Below are 24869 nucleotides of genomic sequence, written 5' to 3' on the forward strand. Positions count from 1 at the left end.
TAAATTAGGTTATGATTGGAAAAGAAAAAAAAAAGAATTATAAAGAATTTTCTTGAAACTAAGAATCAAAGCAGACCAAAGAAATCCACATGAGAAACAATTTTAAATATCTAATTATTATTGATGAAATAATAATCAAAGCTAGTTACAGGATTAATATATAGTTTATGAAATAAGAAGGACTGGTTAATTAATTTTATTAAACAATAAGGACTAAGTTATAATTTACTCATCAACGAGGTTAGAACTGAACGGTCTGTCGCCGCATAATCCCCTCTACTCGACAGGTGTATCTCTAAACTCCAGTCGATAAACACGAGAGCGATTAACTTGACACGTCATATAAATCCACAGGCGTCACGTTTCAGAATATCTTACTAAACACGACAAGATCTGACCATCCCCAAACCTCCACGTGTACAAGGCAATTGACCTCAACTTGTAACATTAATTTATAATTTAAAAGCCTGTCTCCTTCCCGTTGAAAAGGCAGCAAACCAGAAAAATTGAGAGCAAGTAAACAATGGGCAAAGAAAACGAGACATCGGAGACACCAGGTGGGTTTAAGCTAGCTGGTTTCTCAAGCTTTGTTCGATCCAACCCACGGTCCGACCGGTTTAAAGTTAACCGGTTCCACCACATAGAATTCTGGTGCACGGACGCAACAAATACGGCTCGCCGATTCTCATGGGGACTCGGCATGCCCATCGTCGCCAAATCCGACCTCTCCACAGGCAACGCCACACACGCCTCTTATCTCCTCCGCTCCGGCGACCTAAACTTCCTCTTCACCGCACCGTATTCTCCCTCCATCGCCTCCATGGACAACCTCTCCCACACTGCTACCGCCTCCATCCCCACCTTCAACCACGAAACCAGCCGCGGTTTCTCCGCCAAACACGGCCTCGCAGTCCGCGCCATCGCCATCGAGGTTGACGACGCCGAGCTGGCTTTCACCACCAGCGTCGCGCACGGTGCCAAGCCATCAGCCTCTCCAGTCCTCCTCGATAATCGTGCCGTTGTCGCCGAGGTTCACCTCTACGGCGACGTTGTGTTAAGATATGTGAGCTACGGGAATTCTGAAAGCGACGACTCTGACCCTGGTAGTTGGTTTTTGCCCAAATTTGAGGCATTCGAGGCAGCATCGTCTTTTCCGTTGGATTATGGGATTAGGAGATTGGACCATGCGGTTGGAAACGTTCCTGAATTAGCTCAGGCGGTGAATTACGTTAAGGAATTCACCGGTTTTCATGAATTTGCAGAGTTCACGGCGGAGGATGTTGGGACTAGCGAGAGTGGACTGAATTCGGTTGTTTTGGCTAATAACGAAGAGACGGTACTGTTTCCAATGAACGAGCCGGTTTTTGGGACCAAAAGGAAGAGTCAGATACAGACTTATCTAGAGCACAACGAAGGGGCTGGGTTGCAACATTTGGCGCTTGTGAGTGAGGATATTTTCAGGACTTTGAGGGAGATGAGGAAGAGGAGTGCAGTTGGGGGATTCGAGTTCATGCCTTCGCCACCGCCCACTTACTATAAGAATCTGAAGAGTCGAGCTGGGGATGTGTTGAGCGATGAGCAGATTAAGGAGTGTGAGGAATTGGGGATTTTGGTTGATCGAGATGATCAGGGGACTTTGCTTCAGATTTTCACCAAGCCTGTCGGTGATAGGTATTTGCAGAACTTCTTTGATTTCATTGAATTGTATTCGTTAGGTTTTAGAGTTCATGTATGGCTTTATAGGATTGGATAGTTTTGAGTCAATTTATTATTATCTTATTTCTTTGAATAAGTTTTAGGCCTTAGGCTTGGAAGATTTGAGGAGACTTATATAATATTGTGTTTTTGGCAGGCCAACTATGTTTATAGAGATAATTCAGAGAGTTGGGTGCATGCTCAAGGACGAGAAGGGCAAAGAATACCAGAAGGGTGGATGCGGAGGATTTGGGAAAGGAAATTTCTCAGAGCTCTTCAAGTCGATTGAGGAATATGAAAAGACACTTGGAGCCAAAATAATTGCAGAAACAGCTTCAGGATGAATTGTTTTCTCTCTTGGCTGCTCTTTCTGAACACTCTATGCAAGAGATTTGGTTGATGAAGCCAGGATCGTTGTACTATTACGTCTAATTCTGCTAAGATGATGTTATGCAATAAGTTTGTTAAGTCGAGCAATTTCAATGCAAATTGTTGACGCATGGTGAAAATTTCGTTTGTATCTACTCAGGATGACACTTTACTGCAAGCTGAAAAGAATTATGAACTTCGATTGATGTTGCAGTGTTCTTTTATTTATTTATTTCCGAATCATGTAGAGCAATTGTAGTCTTGTAGAGTTGGAAATTGGAAAATCGGAGGCTAAAACTGGTCGTGCATTGCATTAACATCACGCAACCTCTCTGTTCGTTTACTGGTTCTGTTTATTTTCCGAAAGCCATACCCTTTATGAGCTCCTTGACAATTCTCTTTAATCCTAGTTGGGAAACAAGTTACAAAGAAGAACAATCGTTGGCTTTGCTGCCGTTTGCAATGAAGTAATAACAGAGATGAACTCCATCGATATTTTCTTTCAGACGATGGCCTCGGTTTAACTTCTTTTTATTCATGGATATGGGATCACTGGCAATCTTATTTCCCACCTAAGACTGGATGAATTCTTGAAGAACAGGCTCTATTTGGGAAAATCTTGGATGATGTTGTGTCATTATCATGCCTTCTGGTACAAGTTTGATGGGTGTTGAACATATACACAGATCCCTGCGAATAGGTCGTCATATCAACAGAGAAACGTTCTCAAACAGCAGGGTAAGAAGAGCAAAGGAGGAGGGAGAGAGAGAGGTAAAGGGTCCAGGACCACTATTCTTTCATTAGTTTTTCCACCAAACCTTCTATCCTGACGGTCAAAAATCAATCCCAACTCAATTTCTTCCCTAATTTCCAGCAGCTACACCCTTGTTTCTTCACTTGCAACACGTTCGCCTCCGCCAATGTGCAAGAAGCTGATATAAGCCAAAAAATGGAATCCCGTGAGATCTTGTACTGTTTGTGTCTGCAACTTGTCTCCTATCTTTCTCATTTCAACACGATTTTGTATCAAACTTCGATGGGTTCCGGTGAACCATCATCCGTTTCGACATATGAATTGAAAAACTCCAGCAGCTGTCTTCTACTCCCATGACATGGTGTGATGGGGAGCACACCGCTGGCACTTCTGTCCATGAACGCCTTGCTCGGCGCATCTTTAAAATAGAAAAGAGTGCTTTTCCAGCTCTGTCACTGTGAGTGTTAATCCATGATGTCAAATAATGCATTTGTCCCTTGCAATAAATCTTCTATGTCCACTATCTCCTCTTCACGAACAATTACCATATCATCGAAGCAACGAGATTGTTTGAAATTTTGTAATTCAATTAGATCATAGCACTGAAACGCTACGAGCAGCAGCAGGAAACAGACAACCGTTAGTTTAGTTGCGTCAGCTATTAGAAACTTGTTTTAAAGATCTGGTCAATGGAAAAAGAAACCGATAGTTTAGCGGCGTCAGCTATTAGACATTTGTTTTAAAGATATGGTTAATGGAAAAAGAAACCGGTAGTTTAGGGAAAAAATATCAGGTTACTAATTGGTGAAATTAAAATAAATTAAATAAAAAAAGAAAAAAATGATCACAAAATACTTTTTTAATAAATAGTATTTTGTGAATATAGCCACAACAATTTAGGCGCACCTTTTAATTTTTTCTATTAATTAAAATAACATGCCTTCACTTTTAAGTTAATATTTTATGAAAAATTGTACTTCAACAATAAATTATAAATAAATAGAAAATCAATCTCAAACAATTAATGGAGATCAGCATGAAAGCATGCGAGGTGTGATTAAAATATACTCGGCATTCACAAAACTGCGTGTTACTTGATGCTCAGATTAAAAATCATAAATAATCACATCAAAGAAGATTTATATATGTGTGTGTGTGTGTGTGTGTGTGTGTGTGTGTGTGTGTGTGTGAGGATGAGGATTTAGATGGATTAAAAAAAGAGAATAGTGTCTTGACATCACCATTAATTATAATTAAGTCTCCATTGTATATTCAAGGGTATATTCTTTTTTCTTTTTTCTTTTATTATTATTATTAATATGGGTGTCCGAGCTAGCTTGTCTATATTTTGATTAATCTTATGAGTTTTAAAATTAATAATTATGTAGCTTTTTAGTAATTATTGTATTAGCAACCTCATAGTTAAGATTTATTTAAAGGTATACTTTGTTTGTACAAATAATCGCCTCATTAATTGTTATCTATGATTAGGATAACTGTGTCTGAAACTCATAAATTAATAAACCTGAAAAAAAAAGCAGCAAGGCCAAAAATAATGAAAAGATAGTGTCCAGTGTAACGCTATCATTTGACGACAACAACAATAAAACCACGGAGGTCGATACAAGCACGGTAATATGAGTTATAATCTAGATAGGTTGAACGAGCGTTGAATAAATTTTTTTAATATAAAAAAAATAAAAGGTTAAAAAAATTAAACTCCTAAATTATTGGTTAAATTAGTAATTTAAATATTTACAAAAAAAATTAATAACAATATATAAACTGATAAAAAAATAACAATAAAAAAAAAACCATACCCAAGTCTATTTAAATTATCAAACAACCCAATATTAACCTAATCGAATGAAAACTGGAAAAACAAAACGAGTCAATCTTCAAAAAGAAGAAGAAGAAAACACTAGCTTTAAAAAAAAGAAAAAAACCAAGCAAACTTAGACGAACCTTCTAAACTTAATTCAATCTAAAAAATTACAATTTGTTAAATTATGGACCCGAGTTCAATCAAGAATCTTAAATGTTATTCAATTTAATTTTAAATGATGAAATCATTAAAAAAAAACCATGAATAAAAAAACTTTCAAGATAAAAAGAACAACAAAAAAAATAGAGCTAAAATCTGACAGGAAAAAACTCAATAAGAATGAAATAAAATTTTTTTATCACAAACAAAAAAAAATTGCAATTAAAAGAATTAAAACCAAACTTGAAAGATTAAAAAATCATAGAGGGGTGAAATTGAAAATCATTTATAATATGATAAATTATTTATAGATTAAAAAATGATGAGGTGAAATAGAAAAAAAAATTATCGAAAGTTAACCCAATAGAATCAAACTGAGAGAGATAAGAAAACAAGAGTTAAAAAAAGAATTAAACTGAAAAAAATAAAAAAACAAAAGTTAAAAAAAAAAAAGAAAAAACAGGACAAACCTCTTAAATCTGGTTTAACCTCTAAAAGTTGTATCTCATGGAATGTTTTACCCATAGTCAATCAATAAACATAATTCTCAACCAATTTAATTATAAAATGTGAGATTAGTATAAAAATATTAATAGAAAAATCTGCAAAAACAACAAAAAGAATATTGATAGAATTTGATAGGAAAACCCCAAGGATGATGCAATTTAATGAAAAAAATAAAAAGTAATCTCAAATAAAATAAATATAAATTAAAAGAATAAGAACCAAATTTCAAAAATAAAAAAAAATTATAAGGAGTAAAATTGAAAACATTTGATGCTCTGACACGTGCAGGGTATGTGTTAGCAGCTTTTTTATTTTTTTGTGAAAAAAATGAAAATACCCTTGAAACTAAACAATATTAACAAACAAATCATAATAAAATTATAACCAAGCCCTTGAAGCAAATGATAAAAAAAATTCAAATTGTAAGGGTAATGTTGTAATCCAACAATTCTATAAAATTTAAAAATACAAAAATGTCCTTTAGCAGAAAGTATTTGATAATTCTTTAAAGGGTTATATTAGTTTTTTTTACTATGTATTTAAAAATTTAATTATTAAAATAACCCTGTATAATCTTTAAAAATATTTATATCACGGTAAAAAAACCACCCTATTCTTGAAGGCAAGACAAAAGATAAAATAACAAGGGAAAAAAAATCATGACACTTGTAATTAATGAATGGTGTTCTGTGTCTTGCGACATAGTAAAATCTACTGGAAATTAGTGTTTTGGATAATTCCTTGACTTGAACACCCTTGATTAAGCACCTCATGCTGGCATTAATTTATATATTTTCATAAATTAATTACGATGGATATTTTAGGAGTTTCAAAGGCTTTTATATCTACAGTTAACATTGCTAGAAGTTATATTAATAAATTAATGTTAACAATCTCTCTATTTAGATGTAAGATTGATAAATAATTAAAAGAGTCTCTTAATCATCAGAGTTATCATGCCAAGGTGTGATAAATTAGTTTTTTTATAAATTTTTGAGTATTCATGCAAATATAGCTTGAATTTTTTTAACTAATTAATGTAGATGTTCAAATTATTTTATATGTATCTCGACTAATCTTATAAGTTCTGAAATTAACAATAATATAAATTATATAAATATAGCTCGATTTTGATCGAACAAAAGAGATGAACATGATATCAATAAGAAAATGAAATTAAAAAAACCTATAAGTGACTGTGTGAACGGTGTCCTGTGAGGCAATGCATCGTTCTCCGTAATAAAAATTAATGAACTAGTCTTTGGGATGGAATGATATAAAAATTATATTGATAGAGAACATATTAGTATCTTTACATTTTTTATTCACGATGCAATAACTTATATATCTTTAAAAACAAGAACAAAATAAAATCAAGCTCCAAGGGCTTTTAAGTCTTTTACACCTTGATTGCATATTGTAATGACAAAACTGCTCTTGAAAGTAAATTTAAAAATAATAATTAAAACTAACATCAATGAGTATTTTTGTATTTTTCTAATGGTTCTTTCAGTTATAATCAATTTAAATGAGATACAATTCAATTTCTTAACAAATATAAATATAACTAAAAATTAAAAAGTGGCTAGCGAGTGTGTAGCATGCACCAACAAGTAGAAGCTGCTCGTGCTTTTTGAACTGCGAGTGCGGCACCTCCTGACGGTCAAGCGCTACCTTTAGCAACAGTGTTGGAAGCATCGCGTCGTTTTTTTTTCCAGTGATTAGGTGCATGTACATAGACGAGTCGTGGTTGGGCTTGAATTTTGCATCAACCCTTTTAAAAATCAAAAGTGTCATGTCAGCTTGTATTTGTATTAATTTTGATCTTCATTCTTTTGATTTTTATTGAACCCACTTGAATCAATAACCCGAATCCTAAACCTTTCTTGTTGCTTTAAAATACTATTATTATATGGCATTAATTTTTTATGCTAAAAAAAAATAACTCTACCCACAACGTAGCGGGTGTCGCCTATATAGTTTTATCTAAAAATACACTAAGTTGAAGAAAAAAAACCATATAGAATTGTTTTTTAGGTTATTTTAAATGAATTACATATCAATTCGATTAAATTAAAACTTTTTTAATTAATTTTTTTTTAATAGTCGATCGAGGATGAAATTTCCACTCATCATAAACTATTATATGAAAATTACGGCCAATCAAGCTTCTCTGTCTGCAAGACATTAAGAAAATATAGCAAGTAAATCAGATCAACACACGTAATGTGCTATATTAAAAACTTAGTTAAGATTGAAATTTTTAATCCTCGTGTAATGGACCTGATGGTTAGAGTCGAGGGACAATCAAACAATTATTTTTTTTAAAAAAAGAATAGTGGTACTTGTGATATAATAGAATGCAAGTGGCCTTTGAGAAGCCCAAGCACCACCCCTCTCCATCTCTATATAAAAGAGTCAAAGGAGAGCCTGGAGTTCGAGCATGCAAACAATGAGAGCTTCCATCTCTTCGACTTCCTATGTGAGATTAGACAGGGACGGGATGCGTGAGAAGATGAAGCTCGACCACAAAAAAGGTGTTTTTCCAGTTCTGGTAGGCAGCGAGGGGATGATGGAGAGATTTTTGCTACCCACGAGGTTAACCAAGCATCCTTTCATTGCTCAGCTGCTCGAGATGTCAGCTCAAGAATACGGGCTCGAGCAAGAGGGATTGCTGAAGATCCCATACGATGCTAGCTGCTTTGAAAAGATGCTCAAGCTCATATCCAAGAAATAGTCTCACTATTTTTTTAAAAAGAAGAAGAAGAAGAAGAAGAAATAGTCTCACTATATATTGCTCCTGGAAGATAGAGTTCATAAACTCGATCGGCAGACACCATGCCTTTTGCAATTTTATGCTGCCATTAATCTTAACGCACTTTTGCTATTTTTTTTTGGATAATTTCTTAGACATGGACATGGGATTATTTGGGAGTTTGCTCCAAAGTGATTGATTAGTGTTTTTGCTTTTTTAGCTTGATCTTTTTTTCTACAAGAGTAACAACAAACAAGGTAATAATTCGGCAACTTTAGTTTCAGCTAAACGCTGAATTTAAACATGTATAACTATGATGAGCTGTAAAATTTATTATCTTCGAACTTAGTCAAGCATTAAGTCTATGATATTTTTTATCTCAAGAATCTTAGGCTCTATGATTATTCTGATATATCAAAAATATTTTATTCTAATAAGACATATATTTTTTTTATCTTGATGAACAAAAGATACACGACTAACATTTTAACCTTTTCTCTTTAAAAAAAGACAAGTTTTATAGGCTATAAAGAAAAAGCATGATATCTCTCAATAGCAGGTTCTCTTTTTTCTCTATTGTTTATTGTATATATATTATTAGCATTCTTCTTTAAAAAATGATTGCATTTTTTTTAAAAGATATTCATTTAAGTATTAAAGAATCCTTAAATTCATAAAATGAAATATTTTATAGGTATCGGGTACTATCCATCAGCTACCTTGGCTAGAAAAAACGTTTCAAATCAATAAAACTGAGAGATTAACTCATTATTCAAGATACTAGGTTGGCCTTTAAGTTCATTGGGTAAGTTCAAATTTCATTCAAAGAATATAGTGATCAAGCTTATTTCTTTTTCCTCGTTAAAGGGATAGTGTCCTCACACTATCATGGTTATTAAAATCTAGATTTAGGGCCTGTTTGAGAGTGCAATATATGTTGCTTTTTAAAGTATTTTTTGCTCGAAAATGCATTAAGATAATATATATTTTTTTTATTTTTTTAAATTTATTTTTAACATCTGCATATTAAAACGATCTAAAAACACCTCAAAAAATTAATTTAAAGCTAAACAAAATTTAACAAAATTTCAAAAGCAAGGTTGAACTGCAATACCAAATAGAGATCAATTGTAGGAGGGTAAAACAATTACAAGTTTTTATAAAACAAGATAAATATTAAATACAAAATACAAATATTGTATGTGTGTGTACAATAACCTTTTCATAATATTATTGTAATTTAAATGAAATGAAAGTGATATATTCTATAATTATATATCTCAAATAATGAGTATTAAAATGAATATTATAAATTATGGTTTCTTTTTTTCCGTGATAAATAGCTATATTTTGATGCATTTATTTCTTACGTGGAGATACTATTTATTGTTTTTTTTTTTTATGGATGAACACATTTTCTATCTTTTATTGAAAAAAGAAAATAAAGATGAATAATATGTATTTTCACTAAATAGGCCTATAATTTCATAAAATAAAATTGGCTCTGAAAATATTTTAGGCAAAAAAAAAGTAATGTAATTTGGTATTAATTAAGAAAGATACTTGACAATCTAATTAAAAAGGACTACCAGAAATCTTTAGGATGTCAACTGGAAAAGTCTTATGTTGGATGCAGTAATTAGTAATATTTTATTAGTTAATATATTTTAAAAAAATACACAAACATAAGTAAAAGAGAGAAAATTAAATTCAGAACCATAAAAAATAAAACATAATAAGCATATCTTCATCTAAGTTTTCTCTTTATTTTTTATATCTATTTTTTAAAAAAAAACTTTAAAATAAACCTGGTGAAGTAACTAGAATGTCATCTAGGTTTACTCTTGTAATAGTAGTTATTGTGACTCTTTAGTTTCTGCCTAGTTCAGGGAAAGATTCTACATGATGTTGGGATTAGAGTGAGAATCCATCCATAGCCTTCCTTGTCACAGTTCTTTCCGATGACGCAACTTGGCCGGCAAACCCGTGACCTAGCATGCTTCCTCTTATGTTGCGGATAAGAACTAAGAAGGCAACAAAAATTATAAGATATGAATACTATTGATGATGTATACAAAAATCTAAATAGTTTAGAGATAAGATTTATATTTTCAATAATTGATTAATCCTTTAAATTTGGTTATTTAATCTATTTTTATTATTCAAAAAAACTAGCGGATCATGCTTGATACAGTGTTAAAGAATAATATAAATCATATTTTGAGATCTTGCCTAACAGCTTAAGTTTTTGGATTGAATTAGTTTTTTGACATGATATCTAAAGCTTTGATGATCAAGTGGTCACGAGTTTGAATCTCACCATCTCCATTTATTTGATAAAAAAATTAAGTACAATATAATATGGACTTATGTAAGTTTCAAACCCAAAAAAGTTTTTACTTAAGAGGACGTGTTAAAGAATAATATAAAATTGGAACCGTACCTAACAATTTAAGTTTTTGAGTTGAATTGGCTCTTTTGATAAGTATTAATATTAAAATAGTATTTTGATTTTTTTATTTTTATTATGGATCTTTTATTTAATTTAAGATAATTAAAAATATTTAGATAAACGCACGAGGTATATCTTTTTATTCTTAGTCGGTGAATAAATTGATATGAGAATATTTTGATCATCCAATAAAAAAAATTAGTAGAGAGATGACACGATATACCAAGAAAATTTCGAGAAGATACATACAAAATATACTTATTGTAAAAAAAATATGCAACATGTACGTATTTTCTTGGCTGGGCCTGGCTGTATGATATTTTCCTCATGTACGCTTGGATTGAACTGCCTCCTGCGAGCCTAACGAGACCTAAATCTGGGCCCTGGAAGCTCAATTGGACTAATAAGTGTTTTTGGGCCACGATTAATATGCAGATTGGACTCGTTCTGGATCAGAGATTATACCTGGGCCAAGCTGAGAACATTTTAGGGCTCGGAGCTGATTGGACTTGTTCTGGATCAGAGATTATATCTGGGCCAAGCTGAGAACATTTTAGGGCTCGGAGCTGACCCTAACCGCGACACGAAACTAGGGTTTTACACTCACTTATATGCTCCTCCAAAACTTTGAGGCAGGGAGGAAGAGTTGGCGTTTGAGCTGAGGAACCCGGCTGCTTCTCTCTCAAGCACGTCACAAAATGGTTTCCTTCAGGGTATGTAACATCAACATCCTCGGACCTCCTCATTCTGCTGTTTTTCATGGCTCCAATGACAAGATGTTTGATTTTTTTATTTGTGTTTTGCGTGGAAACAGTTTCACCAGTACCAAGTGGTCGGGAGAGCACTTCCAACTGAGTCCGATGAGCATCCAAAGATCTACCGCATGAAGCTTTGGGCAACGAACGAGGTCCGTTCAAAATCAAAGTTCTGGTATGTGTCTTCTCTTCCCTTCCTAAATAATCTATCTTTGATGGTTTTTTGAGTCTTTTGTATGTATTTTATTATGATCGCAAATTTCTGATTCTATGATGGTTGATGAGTTTTAGGTACTTCTTGAGGAAGCTTAAGAAGGTCAAGAAAAGCAATGGACAAATTCTTGCCATAAATGAGGTACGTGCGATCTTACATTCGTTATAGAGCGTCCGATGATGTTGTCTTATGAGTAAGATAAGAACTGATTTTGGGCCTTGAAGGGTTTTTTTTTTTGTTTTATGAAGGTGTTTCTGGACGTTGACATTAGTGAAGTGGGGAATGAAATATCATTTTCAATGTAGTAAAACCTCATAAAGTTTTGCCATTATATAGGATAGGATAACCATTTAATTCAGAAGTTGGGGGTCCTTAATCGAGATTAAACAGCTTATAAATGAAAATTAGTGTTTTAAAATTACGCCGACTTGGAGCTAAAATGGGGATGAACTATGTCCTCAGCGCTCCAGGTTAATGTGATGAAATTCTAGACTTAACTTCCTAGAACTATGTTAACTCATTCAGTGGGAAACTTTAATAAAGTTGCACCAATGAAAGTGTTAAACTTGTAAGGAAATTTATTTAGTTCCGAAGAATACTAAACTGAATTTTAGTACCAATAGATTGGCTCAGCTCATAATTACTCACCCCTTAACTAAAAAAATCTAGCTACTTAAATCTTTAAATCACAAAACTTATTCACATGCACCTTGGCTCAAACACCTGCATTTTCATGCATTGGTGTGAATCCTGGCAACATGGAAAAAATGCGTTGATTGCTCCCACCAAATCTATAATCTGTGCATCCAGGCTATTTGCATGGAGTAGGCCTGCGATTTCAATTTTGTTTTTCTTCAGCTCATAGTATTGGCGAGTTATAACCTAAATGTTGAAACTAAACTTTACTCTCTCGAGATGTAGAACCTCTGAAAGGATATCTCAGGAATAATTATTTTTACCTGTCTTTGTTATTGCCTTCTGCATAAGTGCATCTGCAAGAGTGAGATTTTGAATCTTACATTAATAAACATTCTATAGCTCTTTTGTTTATGCTTCTGGGGTTCAAACTTCCTTTTAATTAAGGGAAGGTCACATGATTAGCTGGTCAAATCAACTCACAGGAAATGACTTTCTTCCGTGATACCCATCTATTCCAGTGCTTTCTAGTTTTTAGGTGTCACAAAATACATTTCCTGTGCTTGATTTAAATCCATCTTTAAAAGGGAAATGTTAGCAACATTTGTTATACTTGTATATGAGTCTTCCTGTGGAAGGACAAGAATCACTGGCATTTTTGCTTCTTTGCTGTTCTATTTTATTCCAGTGGTCTTTAAATAATTAATTTCTGATTGTAGATTTTTGAGAAGAATCCTACCAAGATCAAGAACTATGGAATATGGCTGCGATACCAGAGCAGAACTGGTTATCACAACATGTACAAGGAATACAGGGATACAACTCTGAATGGTGCTGTTGAACAGATGTACAACGAGATGGCATCTCGCCACAGGGTTAGGTCACCATGCATCCAGATCATCAAGACTGCTACCATCCCTGCAAAGCTTTGCAAGAGAGAGAGCACCAAGCAGTTCCACAATTCCAAAATCAAGTTCCCATTGGTGTTCAAGAAGGTTAGACCCCCAACCAGGAAGCTCAAGACAACATACAAGGCATCCAGGCCCAACCTGTTTATGTAAATTGGTTGGTTTAATTTGTTGGTTCTTCGATCTGCGACCTGGTTAGGCTGAATAGATTGTTGAGCTAGAGAGGATTAGAGCTAGATCTATTTCAAGAACCCATTGCTTCCGGGAGTTTATTCTTCATCTACTGTTGTCAACCCTTTCAAGTTTTGAAGCTCATGTGTTCTGTTAAGTTGCCTAATTTCTTTTTGAATTTTGTGCTCATGGAAACTTTCTGGTGCCTTGTATTGGCGCTGTCAAGTGCTTATGAAAATGTTCTTTCCAGTTTTGAAGATAATGTGTTCTGAAGTTGGTGCTTCTCGTATTGATTTTGATTAGGGAGCAACTAGAATATTGGCTTGCACTTATTGAATCAATTTTTTTAAATATAAAAAAAATATTAAGAGTTTGAAGGATTTTTTAACAGGGTTATTAAACCTGATTAAAACATCTAATATAAGTTTTTAATTAAATTGTGGGCAAGCTAACTTGAATTGATTGATTTTATATGTTTTAATGTAATTTTAAAGATTGATAAAAATATAACTTAAATTTTAAAAAAAACTTTCAAATGATAGTTTTTTTAAAAAATATTGAGATGATGATATATATATTTTTTTAAATATTAAGTTAATAATAAATTAGATCAATCTTGAACTTTCATGATTCGGGTTATGAATTCTATTACATCTAATAACTTTATTTATAATTTTTTTATTTAATTATATAATAAAAATAAATGCTCATAAAATTGAGATAATTATTTCTAAAAGGCAAAAAAAAAAAAATCAATAATATAATCTATTTATCAACCAATCTAATATTAAATAATGAAATTTAAAAATAATTAAAAGATAAAATAAAAAAACAAAGCATATCTTAATGGTGAGTAAACTTGTTAAACCTGTGAATCGAGTAAGTCAGACTAGTACACCAAACATGTGAATTGTATTATGGACTCTACTAGGATTATAATTTGTTTTTTTAAAACAATTTTTTATTTAACTATATGATAACAAAAATAGATATTTTTAATAACATAATTTTGTTCTAACAACGACTCAATATCGAGATATTTTTTTTAGATCGTAATAACTTCATAAAAGACGAAACGAAACCAATTATAAAATTGAATTCCCAATTAATCCATTATCTAAAGATGAACATAAAATTAATTTAAAAAGAGTTAAACTTGTCAAACAAACGAACCAAGTCAACTAGCAAACATATGAATAGATCCATAGATTTTATAAAATTTAATAACATAATTTTGTTCTAAAACTATATTTTTTTAACTATGTAAGAAAAAATAGACGATAAAAAAATCAAGTTCAATAAAAAAAACACCCCACCAAATTCATAAACGAGGGCAGCTTGGGTTATCATGGCAAATCCATAAACCATGCTAACCTTATAGAAAGGTAAATAAAAAGAAGCAGGTTATGAAGTCAAATTCTCAACTATCCCAATATTAAAAAACAAAATCGACAAAAATAAATTTAAAAAAGAATTATAACAAAATTTAAAAAAAAGGATAAATTCTCAATTATTTTAATATTAATTTTTTTAAAAAAATCATAACAAAAAAAATTGTATTAAAAAAATAATATAAAAAAACACTATGGCATCTACAGTGTTTTAGTAAAAAAACCACGTATTTTAGCTTTTCTTATAATAATTTCAAGCGATGCATGCTGCCTTTCAAGAGTCATCAAATTGAATATTTTTAATGCTTTTTCTAAAAATATTTCTGAAAACACTCTTCATCAAAATGCTAAACACGTACTTCATGCACTTGTTTTCTTTTGACTGGTGGGTGGTTGCCACGTGTATCGTAGCGAGGACAGTAAACCTACTCAAATGTGAGGTTGCAACGTGTTCTATCTAACATTTCGGTGTTATTAGTAATGGGACGCGAGGCAGTGTTAAATGTTTAGCGTAGGAACATTTTGTCGTAAACACCTAGATTGGAACAGATGGCACCTCCTCTGAGACGACGGTGTTGAAAGTTTTGTTGGGTTGTTGAAGTTTGGTAACGGTCAACGGCTTTTTGACCGGAAAGCAAGACCGTTTGGCAACTCGTCAAACAAGCAAACGATATAACCAGCAAGACCGACCCGAACCCATCTTTCCTTCAAGTTTTTCCTCTTGGCGGGCGGGCGGGCGGGTTGCTCCTGTCCTCTTGATAGTTACCGGCTAAGCTTATTCACGTGGCACCTTTTCATCCTCCGAGTCCAAGAGCTATTATCACCCATCCCCGCATTATATTTTTTCTCGAGAGAAACATTTGACACCTGGCAATAATGACTCAAGTACCAAGCACCACCTGTACAACCAATCTACTAGACAACCTATTTCTGATCAAATCTTACAAATATTAAAGAATAAACAGTCAAAGATTAAGCTAGCAGCAGTGTAGGAGAGGGGGTGGTAGGTAGGCGGTAAGAAAATATATATGAAAATTCCCCTATTTAGAAGGTGAAAATAACGACACTCACATTTCTTTCTTTATATGCTTACCCCCACCACCACTTCTCACCCTCCCACCTACTGCTGCTGCTTCATTTATCATTTTCCTCAACCAACTTGAACTCATTTAGTAAGTGTTCTCTTCACCCTTCTGATTTATGTAATCAATGATCATATATGCTAATGCCAGCTTTTATCTTTCTGTTTTATAGTATGTTATTTGATGATGAAATGAACATTCTGTTCTAAGCCAGATTATTACTATCTTAGTAGTGTTCCCATTTTCTGAGTGAAACAATCATCCATGGTCCATACCATTGGAAATTTGTTTCATTTTCTTGAACTCTTATCCTTTGTTTGTTTGTGCAGTTTCTTGAAATGGCTCAAGAAGTTGTTAACCCAGAAGAGCAGGTATATATGCTCTGCAAGTTTCAGTTATATAAGATCCGTCTTTGTCTTTTTGGTTTCTTTACCCGCTTCCTATTTTTGTTATCAAATTATGTGTGTGTGATTTCAAATCTTTATCTATGGTTGGATTTGCCCCAACTGGCGCCAAAGTAACTGATTAGTATAAAATGGGTGCTGTCGTAATTGCTATTTTAGGTTGTTCTTGGAGAAGAGATAGATCATGTTAGGCTGATCACATTGAACAGGCCTCGTCAATTGAATGTTATTTCATCAAAAGTGGTATGCTGAGTAAACTTCACCCAAGTTATAATGGCAACTGGTTCAGCTTGATTTCTGTATGTAATTGTTGTTTCTTTTACTCCATTCAGGTTTCTCTGCTGGCAGATTTCTTAGAGAAATGGGAAAAAGATGATAACACCAAACTTATATTAATCAAGGTTAGTTCTGATACCTCCAGAAAATTCAACTTAACTTGCTCTATCTGCTCAGTTGTGTCACGGGCTTACTGAGTATATCAAGCACTTAAAGTATGAAGTTGGATAAAGTTCATCCAAAAAAAATAAAAAAGTTGGAGAGAAGTAAAAATAATCATGGAAAAAAAGAGAAGGATCAGGTGATTAGTTTCATAAGTTATGATATGATACAGTGGAACCCTGTGGGTCAATTATCTATCTTTGTGAGTTATGAGAAAGGCAACCCTTCTGAGGGTGGGATAATCAAGTGTTGTTCAACAGTTAACAATTCCACCAGCACCAAACTAACGACTGCCATCACTGTGCAATTTTTTCCTGTTAAAGTTTAACAGCGATCTTATTCCTTATACAGGGTGCTGGGCGAGCATTTTCTGCTGGTGGGGATCTAAGAATGTTCTATGATGGCAGGACATCAAGTAAACACAGTTCCCTGAAACTAACTTTTAGATTCCCATTTTTATCTTGGCATCAATTATAATTCCTTAGCTACACATGTTCGCGAGTCATTGCACTAAACAGAGTTGTTGATTTCCTCCTATGTATGAGGTCATTCCCTTTCTTGTACGCATGAAGCTAATTTGTAAATATGGTGCCTTTTGGCAGAGGATTCTTGTCTTGAAGTGGTTTACAGAATGTACTGGCTTTGCCATCACATCCATACTTATAAGAAAACCCAGGTACTATTTTGGACTTGTTCTCCTACATATCCAAAGGTACTTACAGAATGATGAACCTCATTTCAATAACAGGTTGCTCTCGTCCATGGAATTTCAATGGGAGGAGGTGCATCATTGATGGTCCCGATGAAGTTTTCAGTCGTCACAGAGAAAACTGTGGGTATTTTGTCCTTGTTGGGGTATTTCTATGCATAGATTAGCGATTGTAGCCTTTGTGGTATAAGGCTTGGAATTTCGTTCTGATTTGGCATACTAAATCTTTCTAGTTTCTACAATGAACAAATAGGTTTTTTCCACTCCAGAAGCAAGTATAGGATTTCATACTGATTGTGGTTTCTCATACATACTATCTCGTCTCCCTGGTCATTTGGGTGAGTATTCAAATAGGGAAAGTTAAGCATTGCTAAGAGTTCTCTTTATTTTCTTAATGTTTAAGTTAATGACTTGAATGCCACTCACTTCTCTCTTTCTGGTACTTCAATGTGTTAAAAAAACTCAGAAAGTCATGGTATTGTGTACAGGGGAATTCTTAGCCTTGACAGGTGCGAGGCTGAATGGTAAGGAATTGGTCGCTGCTGGAATGGCAACTCATTTTGTCCCATTTGAGGTTAGTTTGAATTATACTACTTTGTATTTGTTGATATCCCAGTCTTGGAATCGTTATTTGTTTCAGAAACTCTTTTTTATTTTTTGGATGAGAGGTAGGTTGACTCCAAAAGCAGTTGAACACAGAATCCCATGCTTACTACAAGATGGTCGCTTCCAATCTTCCTTCAGGAAGATGTCCAGAAATATCTTAGTTATAATTGAATAACTAACTAGAAATAATAATAAAAATAAGAACTAAAGGAGCGCTGACCTTTCTATTTCATTCACTGTAGTGATTCACTGAAGTACTTATCTTGTTTATTTTCTGTATGTCAGAAACTGCCTGAGCTAGAGAAGCGTCTTATAAGCTTGAACTCTGGTGATGAGAATGCAGTGAAATCTGTTATTGAAGAATTTTCTGTGGACATACAGCTTGATGAAGACAGCGTTTTAAACAAGTAATAGTTATGGAATAGTAAAGCATATATTCTCTTCCTTCATGAATTCTTCTATTTCATAGTGATGGGACTTATTACAGTTTGTTACTTTTTAAGGTTGTCAATTATTGATGAGTGCTTTTCAAGGGATACTGTGGTAGATATCATCAAATCATTTGTAAGTTCCTGCACCCTCCACCCTCCCCTCTCCAATTTAGAAATTTCTCACAGAATCCACTTGCAAATTATGATCATAATGAATGTGATATGTATGATATTCCGCTCCAGGGACTTGAGGCAAGCAAGGATGGAAATGGATGGATAGGTGCAATACTGAAAGGGTTGAAAAGATCATCCCCTACTGGATTGAAAATCACTCTCAGATCGGTAATCACTCAATATATGATTCGTAATAGATATCATGCATGGAAGCGGGCAGCTTCCTACTACATTGAATTTGAATTTATCAGAAATAATAGTCCTTGGCGAGCTACTTGTCTTTCAGACTCCTAGAAATGCAATGCTTACCCTCTGGTCTTACCGAGTCCTAGTTGCAAAGGCTCAAGCACCTTGGGCATGTGAATCTAACTAGATCACCAGATTCTATTGTGGAATAAATGGCTTGCAATTATCTAACCATCAATCTTTGAAACATAAAGCCCTTTTAAAACGTTCAGACTGACAGATGTGTATATTTTAATTTGGGACATGCGGAAGGAGATCCTGATTTTTGAAACAGGATTACCCTCCCAAATATGAGAAGATTCATATTCCATTCTCGGGATGGAATCCTGCAGAGCTTTCTTTCTGTTTGAATGCAACTCTTTGGTAGATCTTTTTTCAAATTGGATTTCTTACTACAAGTTGAGGAAAAGAATTTTGCTGACTGCTGAATGACACAAGTTTTCTTGTAGACCACTGTTTGATGTTCTTGTATCTTGCCTTCTATTGTTTTGAATTCTTTTTCAGGTTTTTTGTTTTAAAGTTCATACTCCAAGATTGCCTGAACTTTTCATCTGAGCCTCCTCATCAGGCACAACAGATGATGCTCTTCTCTACCTCTGACATTTATATAACTAGGGAATGGCTATTGACTTTAGATTAGAATTGCAATATAACTGGTCTTCTCTAGAGATGATTTTTAGATCCATTGCTACTGCAACTAATTTTCTGAAACATCTCCAGATTCGTGAAGGAAGGAAGCAGACACTGGCTGAGTGTCTTGAGAAGGAATTCAGACTAACAATGAACATACTCCGAACCACCATATCTGCTGATGTCTATGAGGTAATGACTTGTGTTGTTTTTTACATGTAAAAAACATCTGACAATCAATAACTCTCCATAACAAAAAAATTTGTCACATTTTAATGAGCTATCCTTTTTTTTGTGAAAAGGGTATTCGGGCTCTCACCATTGACAAGGATAATGCTCCTAAGGTACTCCCCCCCATCCCCCCTCTCCTTTGCACGCGCGTTCACGTGTGCATGTGGCATATGCTGGTATTGTTAAGGTCAAATCAATCTGGCCACTGTTTTTACTTTTGACCCTGTGGAGGTCAGGTATAATTTTAGATAAATGACAGAGAAACATCTAGCCATTTTGTAAACGTATTCAATCTTTTTGGCTTTTTGCTTCTTTTCTTTCCCTGATAAGGTGGTAAAGCATGAAGTATTAGTTATTTTTCAAAAAAAGAAGTATTCATATATTTATATATTTTATTTATTATTTATATCCTTTAATATTTGCAAACAATCAACTTATACAGTGGGACCCACCAACTTGTGACGAAGTGGATGACTCTAAAGTGGACCTGGTATTCCAGCCGTTCAAAGATAATTTGGAGCTTCAAATTCCTGAAAACGAAAAGCACAGGTCAGCATGATTTCAGAGTTTTAGTTCAGAACTACCTTTCACAATTTTTCAATCCCCAAGTCCTCAGTAGTTTGCTGAAGCCTGATGTTTCCGTATTAAAAATGTAATTGTCAGGTGGGAAGGCAAATATGAACACTCAGCCTATGCTGCTCTAAATGCAACAGGAATAGCAAAATAAATCTCTTTTCCCAGCTCAGAAGCTTGTTGTAGGCCATCAATCCGCATCTCAGGCAGCTGGTTGTGTTTTTTTTTTTTTCTCCGTCTTTTTTTTTTGTTTTGTATTAAGATGACTAGTGTGACAATATCTCATGAAATTTTATTCGAATTTCCTTGCACTGGAGAAGTTTCATAGCACAAATTGCATTTGAAATACAAAATCAAGCTGAGAAGATAGTTGGAATAAGCCTTGATGTTATGTATTCCAGGGGAAATAAAATTCTCAATATTGTGCATGTTATCCGGAAGAGATTATTTGGCTTATGTATCATGAAAGTAGAGCCTATGACAACATTCTAGTAAAACGTATTTCTTTTACCATAGATTCAACCGAGTCCAAGACCACTCCTATTAATTGCGACATCATTATCTACCACTATCTAGATATTAAGACTTTATTTAACATTGGTAGATTAGTTTTTAGGTAGAGATGATATTTTAATATAGTATTAAAATTTTATTTGGTCTGGGCCTGTTTGGTAGAGCTCAAACCAAGGTTTCCTAACTATTTTTAGATCCCTTTGGTGCCTTCGAGAGTCATGAGATACCATTGCTTTGCTATTTTCGAGATTATGTTTAGTATAGTTTTATATATAATCAATCGGTTGATCGGTTAAGGAAATTTTCAAAATCAATCGACTGACTCATCTGCTATTTGTCATCATAATTTGCTTTTGTAATTTTTTTTTAATTTCTTTTTTAGCTTTTGCTTCTTTTCCTTGTTTGGCTAGATAGACCAGGGAAACAAGCTTTTATACTTTTTGGGGGTATGCCCCTTATACTTTGTACAACTTGTTTCTTTTCATACAATTACTCTTATCTGGAAAAAAAAATCTTATAAAACTATTCTTATGATCTCACCTAACAACTTAAACTTTTGAGTTGAGATGATTATTTGACACTAACGATTCATCAACTAAAAAGCTTTAATGAAAGCTCATCTTGTTGAAGAATGTGTGGAAAACAATTCTTATCTTGTGGCAAAATGACTTTGTACCGCTTAAGCAATAGAAATAGCTAGCTCGCTACGCTGCTAGTTGAATATTTTTTTTCCAATACAAATAAAGAACATCCAAGTATAACTAATGTTTTTCTAGTAGAAAAAAATTAAGTCATCTGGGAGTTGACCCAATATGACTCGGTTGACTTGACGAGTCTAAAGAGAGCTTGAACAACTAGTTAAAACATAGTTTGACTATTAAGACAAATTCAAGACAACATCCTTTTTTAAAAAAATATTGATGTGACAATATATTAGATCGACTTAAATTAACCTTCCAAGTCTACGACCTAGGTCATGAGATCATGATAACCCCATATAAAACAAATCAAAATAAATTATAAAGTTCAATTCCCAACCAACCCAATGTAAAATGATGAAATTAGAAAAATATAATTGAAAAGGGACAAAAAAACAACCCATGTCGATATGCCAAATCCACGACTCGAGTCATGAGAACAACCTCATAGAAAATAAATCAAAATAAATTATGAAGCTTAATTTTCTAATTAACTCAATGTTGAAGGATGAAATTGAAAAAAAAACTCAATTTAAAAAAAATAGAAAAAATGACCCGAGTCAACCCGTGCTAGCCCCTTAAACACATGACTTGGGTCATGAGACCGGGGTATATAATTTTATAAAAATTATATCAAAAAAACAACATGAGTCAACCCGGGTTAACCTTTCTAGCCTGCGACTTGGGTTAACCCGGGTTAACTAGCCAAGCTTGCAACCTGGATTATAAGACTGAGATAAATTCATAGAAAGCAAATCGAACAAATTATGAAGAACATTTCTCAATAAACACATTATTAAATGATAAAATTTGAAAAAAATCAATCTAAAAAAAAAACACATAAAACAATCTGAGTCTACCTGAGTTAACTAACAAAACTCGTAACTTGAGTCACAAGACCAGGATAACCTTATAGAAAATAAAACGAAACAAATGACAAAACATAATTCTTAATCAACCCAATGTTAAAAATGTTAAAGGATGAAACTGAAAAAAATACCAAATAAAAAACAGATAAAAAAACTCAAGTCAGTCGAATTAACCCATCAAACCCATGACATGAGACATGAAATTGAGATGACCACATGGAAAGTAAATCACAACAAGTCATAAAGTCCAATCTCTGGTAAACTAAGAGTTGAAGAATGAAATTAGAAAAAAAAACATAAATTAAAAAAAATAAAAAATATTGCAATGAATAGTATTTTGTGAGGTTATGCATAGTGAAAGCATAATTCATTTAGTTTTTGTTAATTAATAATAATAACTGACTTTTTAACCCACATAGAGCCACGAGTTGTAATTTTTTTAAATGAATGTGTAAGCTTTATTGATGTGCTTTTTCATATATAAAAATTTTAAGTGCAAATAAAATTTTTTATGCAAACATCTAATTAAATAAATTGATCAAATATCTGTGTAAACACATGAAAATTGAAAAATCAAGATATAAATACAGATCAAGATATTTGATCCCACAACATGGGATATTCACCTGATCATGTTAACTAAATTTATTTATGAAAATAAATTTGTTATTAGACCAAACAACAATGAAAATAGACACATGGGATATTTAAATAATTTTTATTTTATTTTAAAAAATGAAGCTCATCAATATAAAACATTAAAAAATTTATAAATGAATCAGAACAATATCTTCAAAACTTAAACACATACAAAACATTTTTTTTAAAAAAAAACCCTCAATTCAAAAATGACTAAATAAACAAAATAAAAAAATAATCATATAGGAGGTATATTAACTGTAAGAAAATACTAAAAAAAGATATCAACTAAAAAAAAAAAAAGCCAGTGATAGTTTAGGTGACACAAGCAAGTTTAAAAGAAATAAGAAAAACAAATGAACTTTAGCTATAAGCCCGACCACATTAAATAAATTTGTTTTATTTTAATTAGTTGGTGAAAAAATAGGCAACGATAGTAAACAAATAAAAGTTTTATAAAAATAAAGTGCACAACAACTTGGAAAAAAAAACTTGAAAGTTCAAATTTTAAATAATAAAAAAAAATTGACCAGAGTGAACTCGAGTTAGTGTAGTAGACTTGTAACCTGGATGATAAGGGGCGAGTCAACTCGTGTTTTAGATTATAAGATCGGAATAACATGGTAGAAAAGAAATTGAGGAAAAACACAAAGCCAATTTTGTTTTATAAAAAAATAATATCGAACGGTGAAGTTAAAAAAGAAAATGAGAAAAAATAGAGGATTTTGACTTGCGTCAATAATCAAAACCTGTGACTCGGGTCATTACACTAGAAGTATAAAATGATCTCAAATAAAAAAATAAAATTAAAAAAATAAGGGTGAAAATTAAAAAAAATATTGAGGGGGCGACAAATTCTTTTTGATTTGAAGTTAAATTAAAAAGAAAAATAACTTTAATAAAAGGAAAAAAAATCAAATGAATGAGGATCAAATTGGAAAAAAATAATGCACCATAAACTTTGATTGAAAAATAAAATTGAAAACAAATAAATTTTTTTATAAAAGGGTCAAGAAAAAAAATCAAAAGAATAAGAATTAAAATTGAAACAACCAAAACAAAAAGGATAGTCCTCTCTTGCTAGTTCAAACTATGCTATTTTCTAAATATTTTTATAACCTATGCCATTCTCCCAAAATTTTAACCAAACTATGTTATTTTTTTAAAAAATTCAAGATTGAGAACCAACTAAATATTGTGGCCTTTGTTTGAAATCGCGATAAGCTTACAAATATCAAACCAAAACAAATTATGTTGCTCAATTAAAAATTAATAAAATATTAAAGAATAAAATTAAAAAAAATAAGCAAGAAAAATTAATAAAGATCTAATTGAAAAAAACCAATAAAAAAATAAAAACTAAATACAAGGAAAAAAAAGAAAAAAAAGCTTAGGCACGTAAGTCTGGATCAACCCATGGTTATAGGCCTAGTTAATTTATTTTTTAAGGGGTGAATGCCCTTAAATGTTTTGAAAAAACAAATTAATAGGTAATGCATCATCTACTCCATCCAAATTCCAGCGACTAGAGATTGCTGGAAAGTAGAAGTATATTTTAATTTAAAAGCATCTTTCAACCATATTTTAACCTAAAATCACCTAAACAAGTATACACCCTAAAAAAACTTATTCATGACCTTAAACAACTCAAAAATCACCATGAAAATCCAAAATCAGTCTGAAACTAAAAAATCCCTCTAACTTGTATATGTACCATCTCAAGCAAGGTTTAAAGCAAATAATACTTGGAATAAACTCGTCTTGTCAAATAAAACTCATTGACACCAAGATTTTATTTTTCATGGGTAAATTCAACATCAACCAAGACTTTTTCTTTCTACTATCAAAATATAAAAACTAACTCTTTCTTCTCTCAAAACAAAAACTAAAAAATTAAAAAAATAAAGTTTTAAACAAAAATTAAATTTTAAGGATATGAAAGAACCAAAAATTTATAATTTAAAAGTTTAAAGACCAAACTAAACTTTTCACCCCAAGACTGAAATAACCACCTTTCACCATTTCTCCACCCTTT

At 32.7% G+C, this 24869-nt stretch overlaps 3 protein-coding genes across 3 annotated transcripts; all 3 read left to right on the forward strand.

The window, feature by feature from the left end:
• The first annotated feature begins 471 nt into the window (after positions 1-471).
• LOC133692266 (4-hydroxyphenylpyruvate dioxygenase) lies at positions 472-2270 on the forward strand. Its single transcript, XM_062113083.1, has 2 exons — positions 472-1671; positions 1853-2270. The coding sequence occupies exons 1-2, from the start codon at positions 524-526 to the stop codon at positions 2037-2039; spliced, it is 1335 nt and encodes a 444-aa protein (XP_061969067.1). The 5' UTR covers positions 472-523; the 3' UTR covers positions 2040-2270.
• Positions 2271-11073: 8803 nt separating this feature from the next.
• On the forward strand, positions 11074-13473 carry LOC133690606 (large ribosomal subunit protein eL20-like). Its single transcript, XM_062110835.1, has 4 exons — positions 11074-11229; positions 11331-11446; positions 11563-11626; positions 12841-13473. Exons 1-4 carry the CDS (start codon positions 11215-11217, stop codon positions 13180-13182), a joined length of 537 nt encoding a protein of 178 aa, XP_061966819.1. The 5' UTR covers positions 11074-11214; the 3' UTR covers positions 13183-13473.
• A 2071-nt stretch (positions 13474-15544) lies between these two features.
• On the forward strand, positions 15545-20426 carry LOC133690482 (3-hydroxyisobutyryl-CoA hydrolase-like protein 5). Its single transcript, XM_062110706.1, has 16 exons — positions 15545-15763; positions 16003-16044; positions 16237-16320; positions 16410-16478; positions 16867-16930; positions 17118-17191; positions 17264-17347; positions 17478-17562; positions 17713-17798; positions 18116-18237; positions 18334-18394; positions 18505-18603; positions 19402-19503; positions 19614-19655; positions 19985-20091; positions 20206-20426. The coding sequence occupies exons 2-16, from the start codon at positions 16012-16014 to the stop codon at positions 20267-20269; spliced, it is 1176 nt and encodes a 391-aa protein (XP_061966690.1). The 5' UTR covers positions 15545-15763; positions 16003-16011; the 3' UTR covers positions 20270-20426.
• The last annotated feature ends 4443 nt before the right edge of the window (positions 20427-24869 follow it).

Source organism: Populus nigra, chromosome 4, assembly GCF_951802175.1.
Source record: "Populus nigra chromosome 4, ddPopNigr1.1, whole genome shotgun sequence".
NCBI lineage: Eukaryota > Viridiplantae > Streptophyta > Magnoliopsida > Malpighiales > Salicaceae > Populus > Populus nigra.

What these genes read in the sequence shown, in the direction of transcription:
- LOC133692266 (XM_062113083.1), top strand. Translation starts at nt 524, where the DNA reads ATGGGCAAAGAAAACGAGACATCGGAGACACCAGGTGGGTTTAAGCTA. An exon ending in ACCAAGCCTGTCGGTGATAG is followed by an intron (nt 1,672 to 1,852) that starts GTATTTGCAGAA and finishes TGTTTTTGGCAG; the next exon opens with GCCAACTATGTTTATAGAGA.
- LOC133690482 (XM_062110706.1), top strand. Translation starts at nt 16,012, where the DNA reads ATGGCTCAAGAAGTTGTTAACCCAGAAGAGCAG. An exon ending in TTGTTAACCCAGAAGAGCAG is followed by an intron (nt 16,045 to 16,236) that starts GTATATATGCTC and finishes TTGCTATTTTAG; the next exon opens with GTTGTTCTTGGAGAAGAGAT. An exon ending in TCGTCTCCCTGGTCATTTGG is followed by an intron (nt 17,563 to 17,712) that starts GTGAGTATTCAA and finishes TATTGTGTACAG; the next exon opens with GGGAATTCTTAGCCTTGACA.
- LOC133690606 (XM_062110835.1), top strand. An exon ending in CGTTCAAAATCAAAGTTCTG is followed by an intron (nt 11,447 to 11,562) that starts GTATGTGTCTTC and finishes GATGAGTTTTAG; the next exon opens with GTACTTCTTGAGGAAGCTTA. An exon ending in AAATTCTTGCCATAAATGAG is followed by an intron (nt 11,627 to 12,840) that starts GTACGTGCGATC and finishes TTCTGATTGTAG; the next exon opens with ATTTTTGAGAAGAATCCTAC.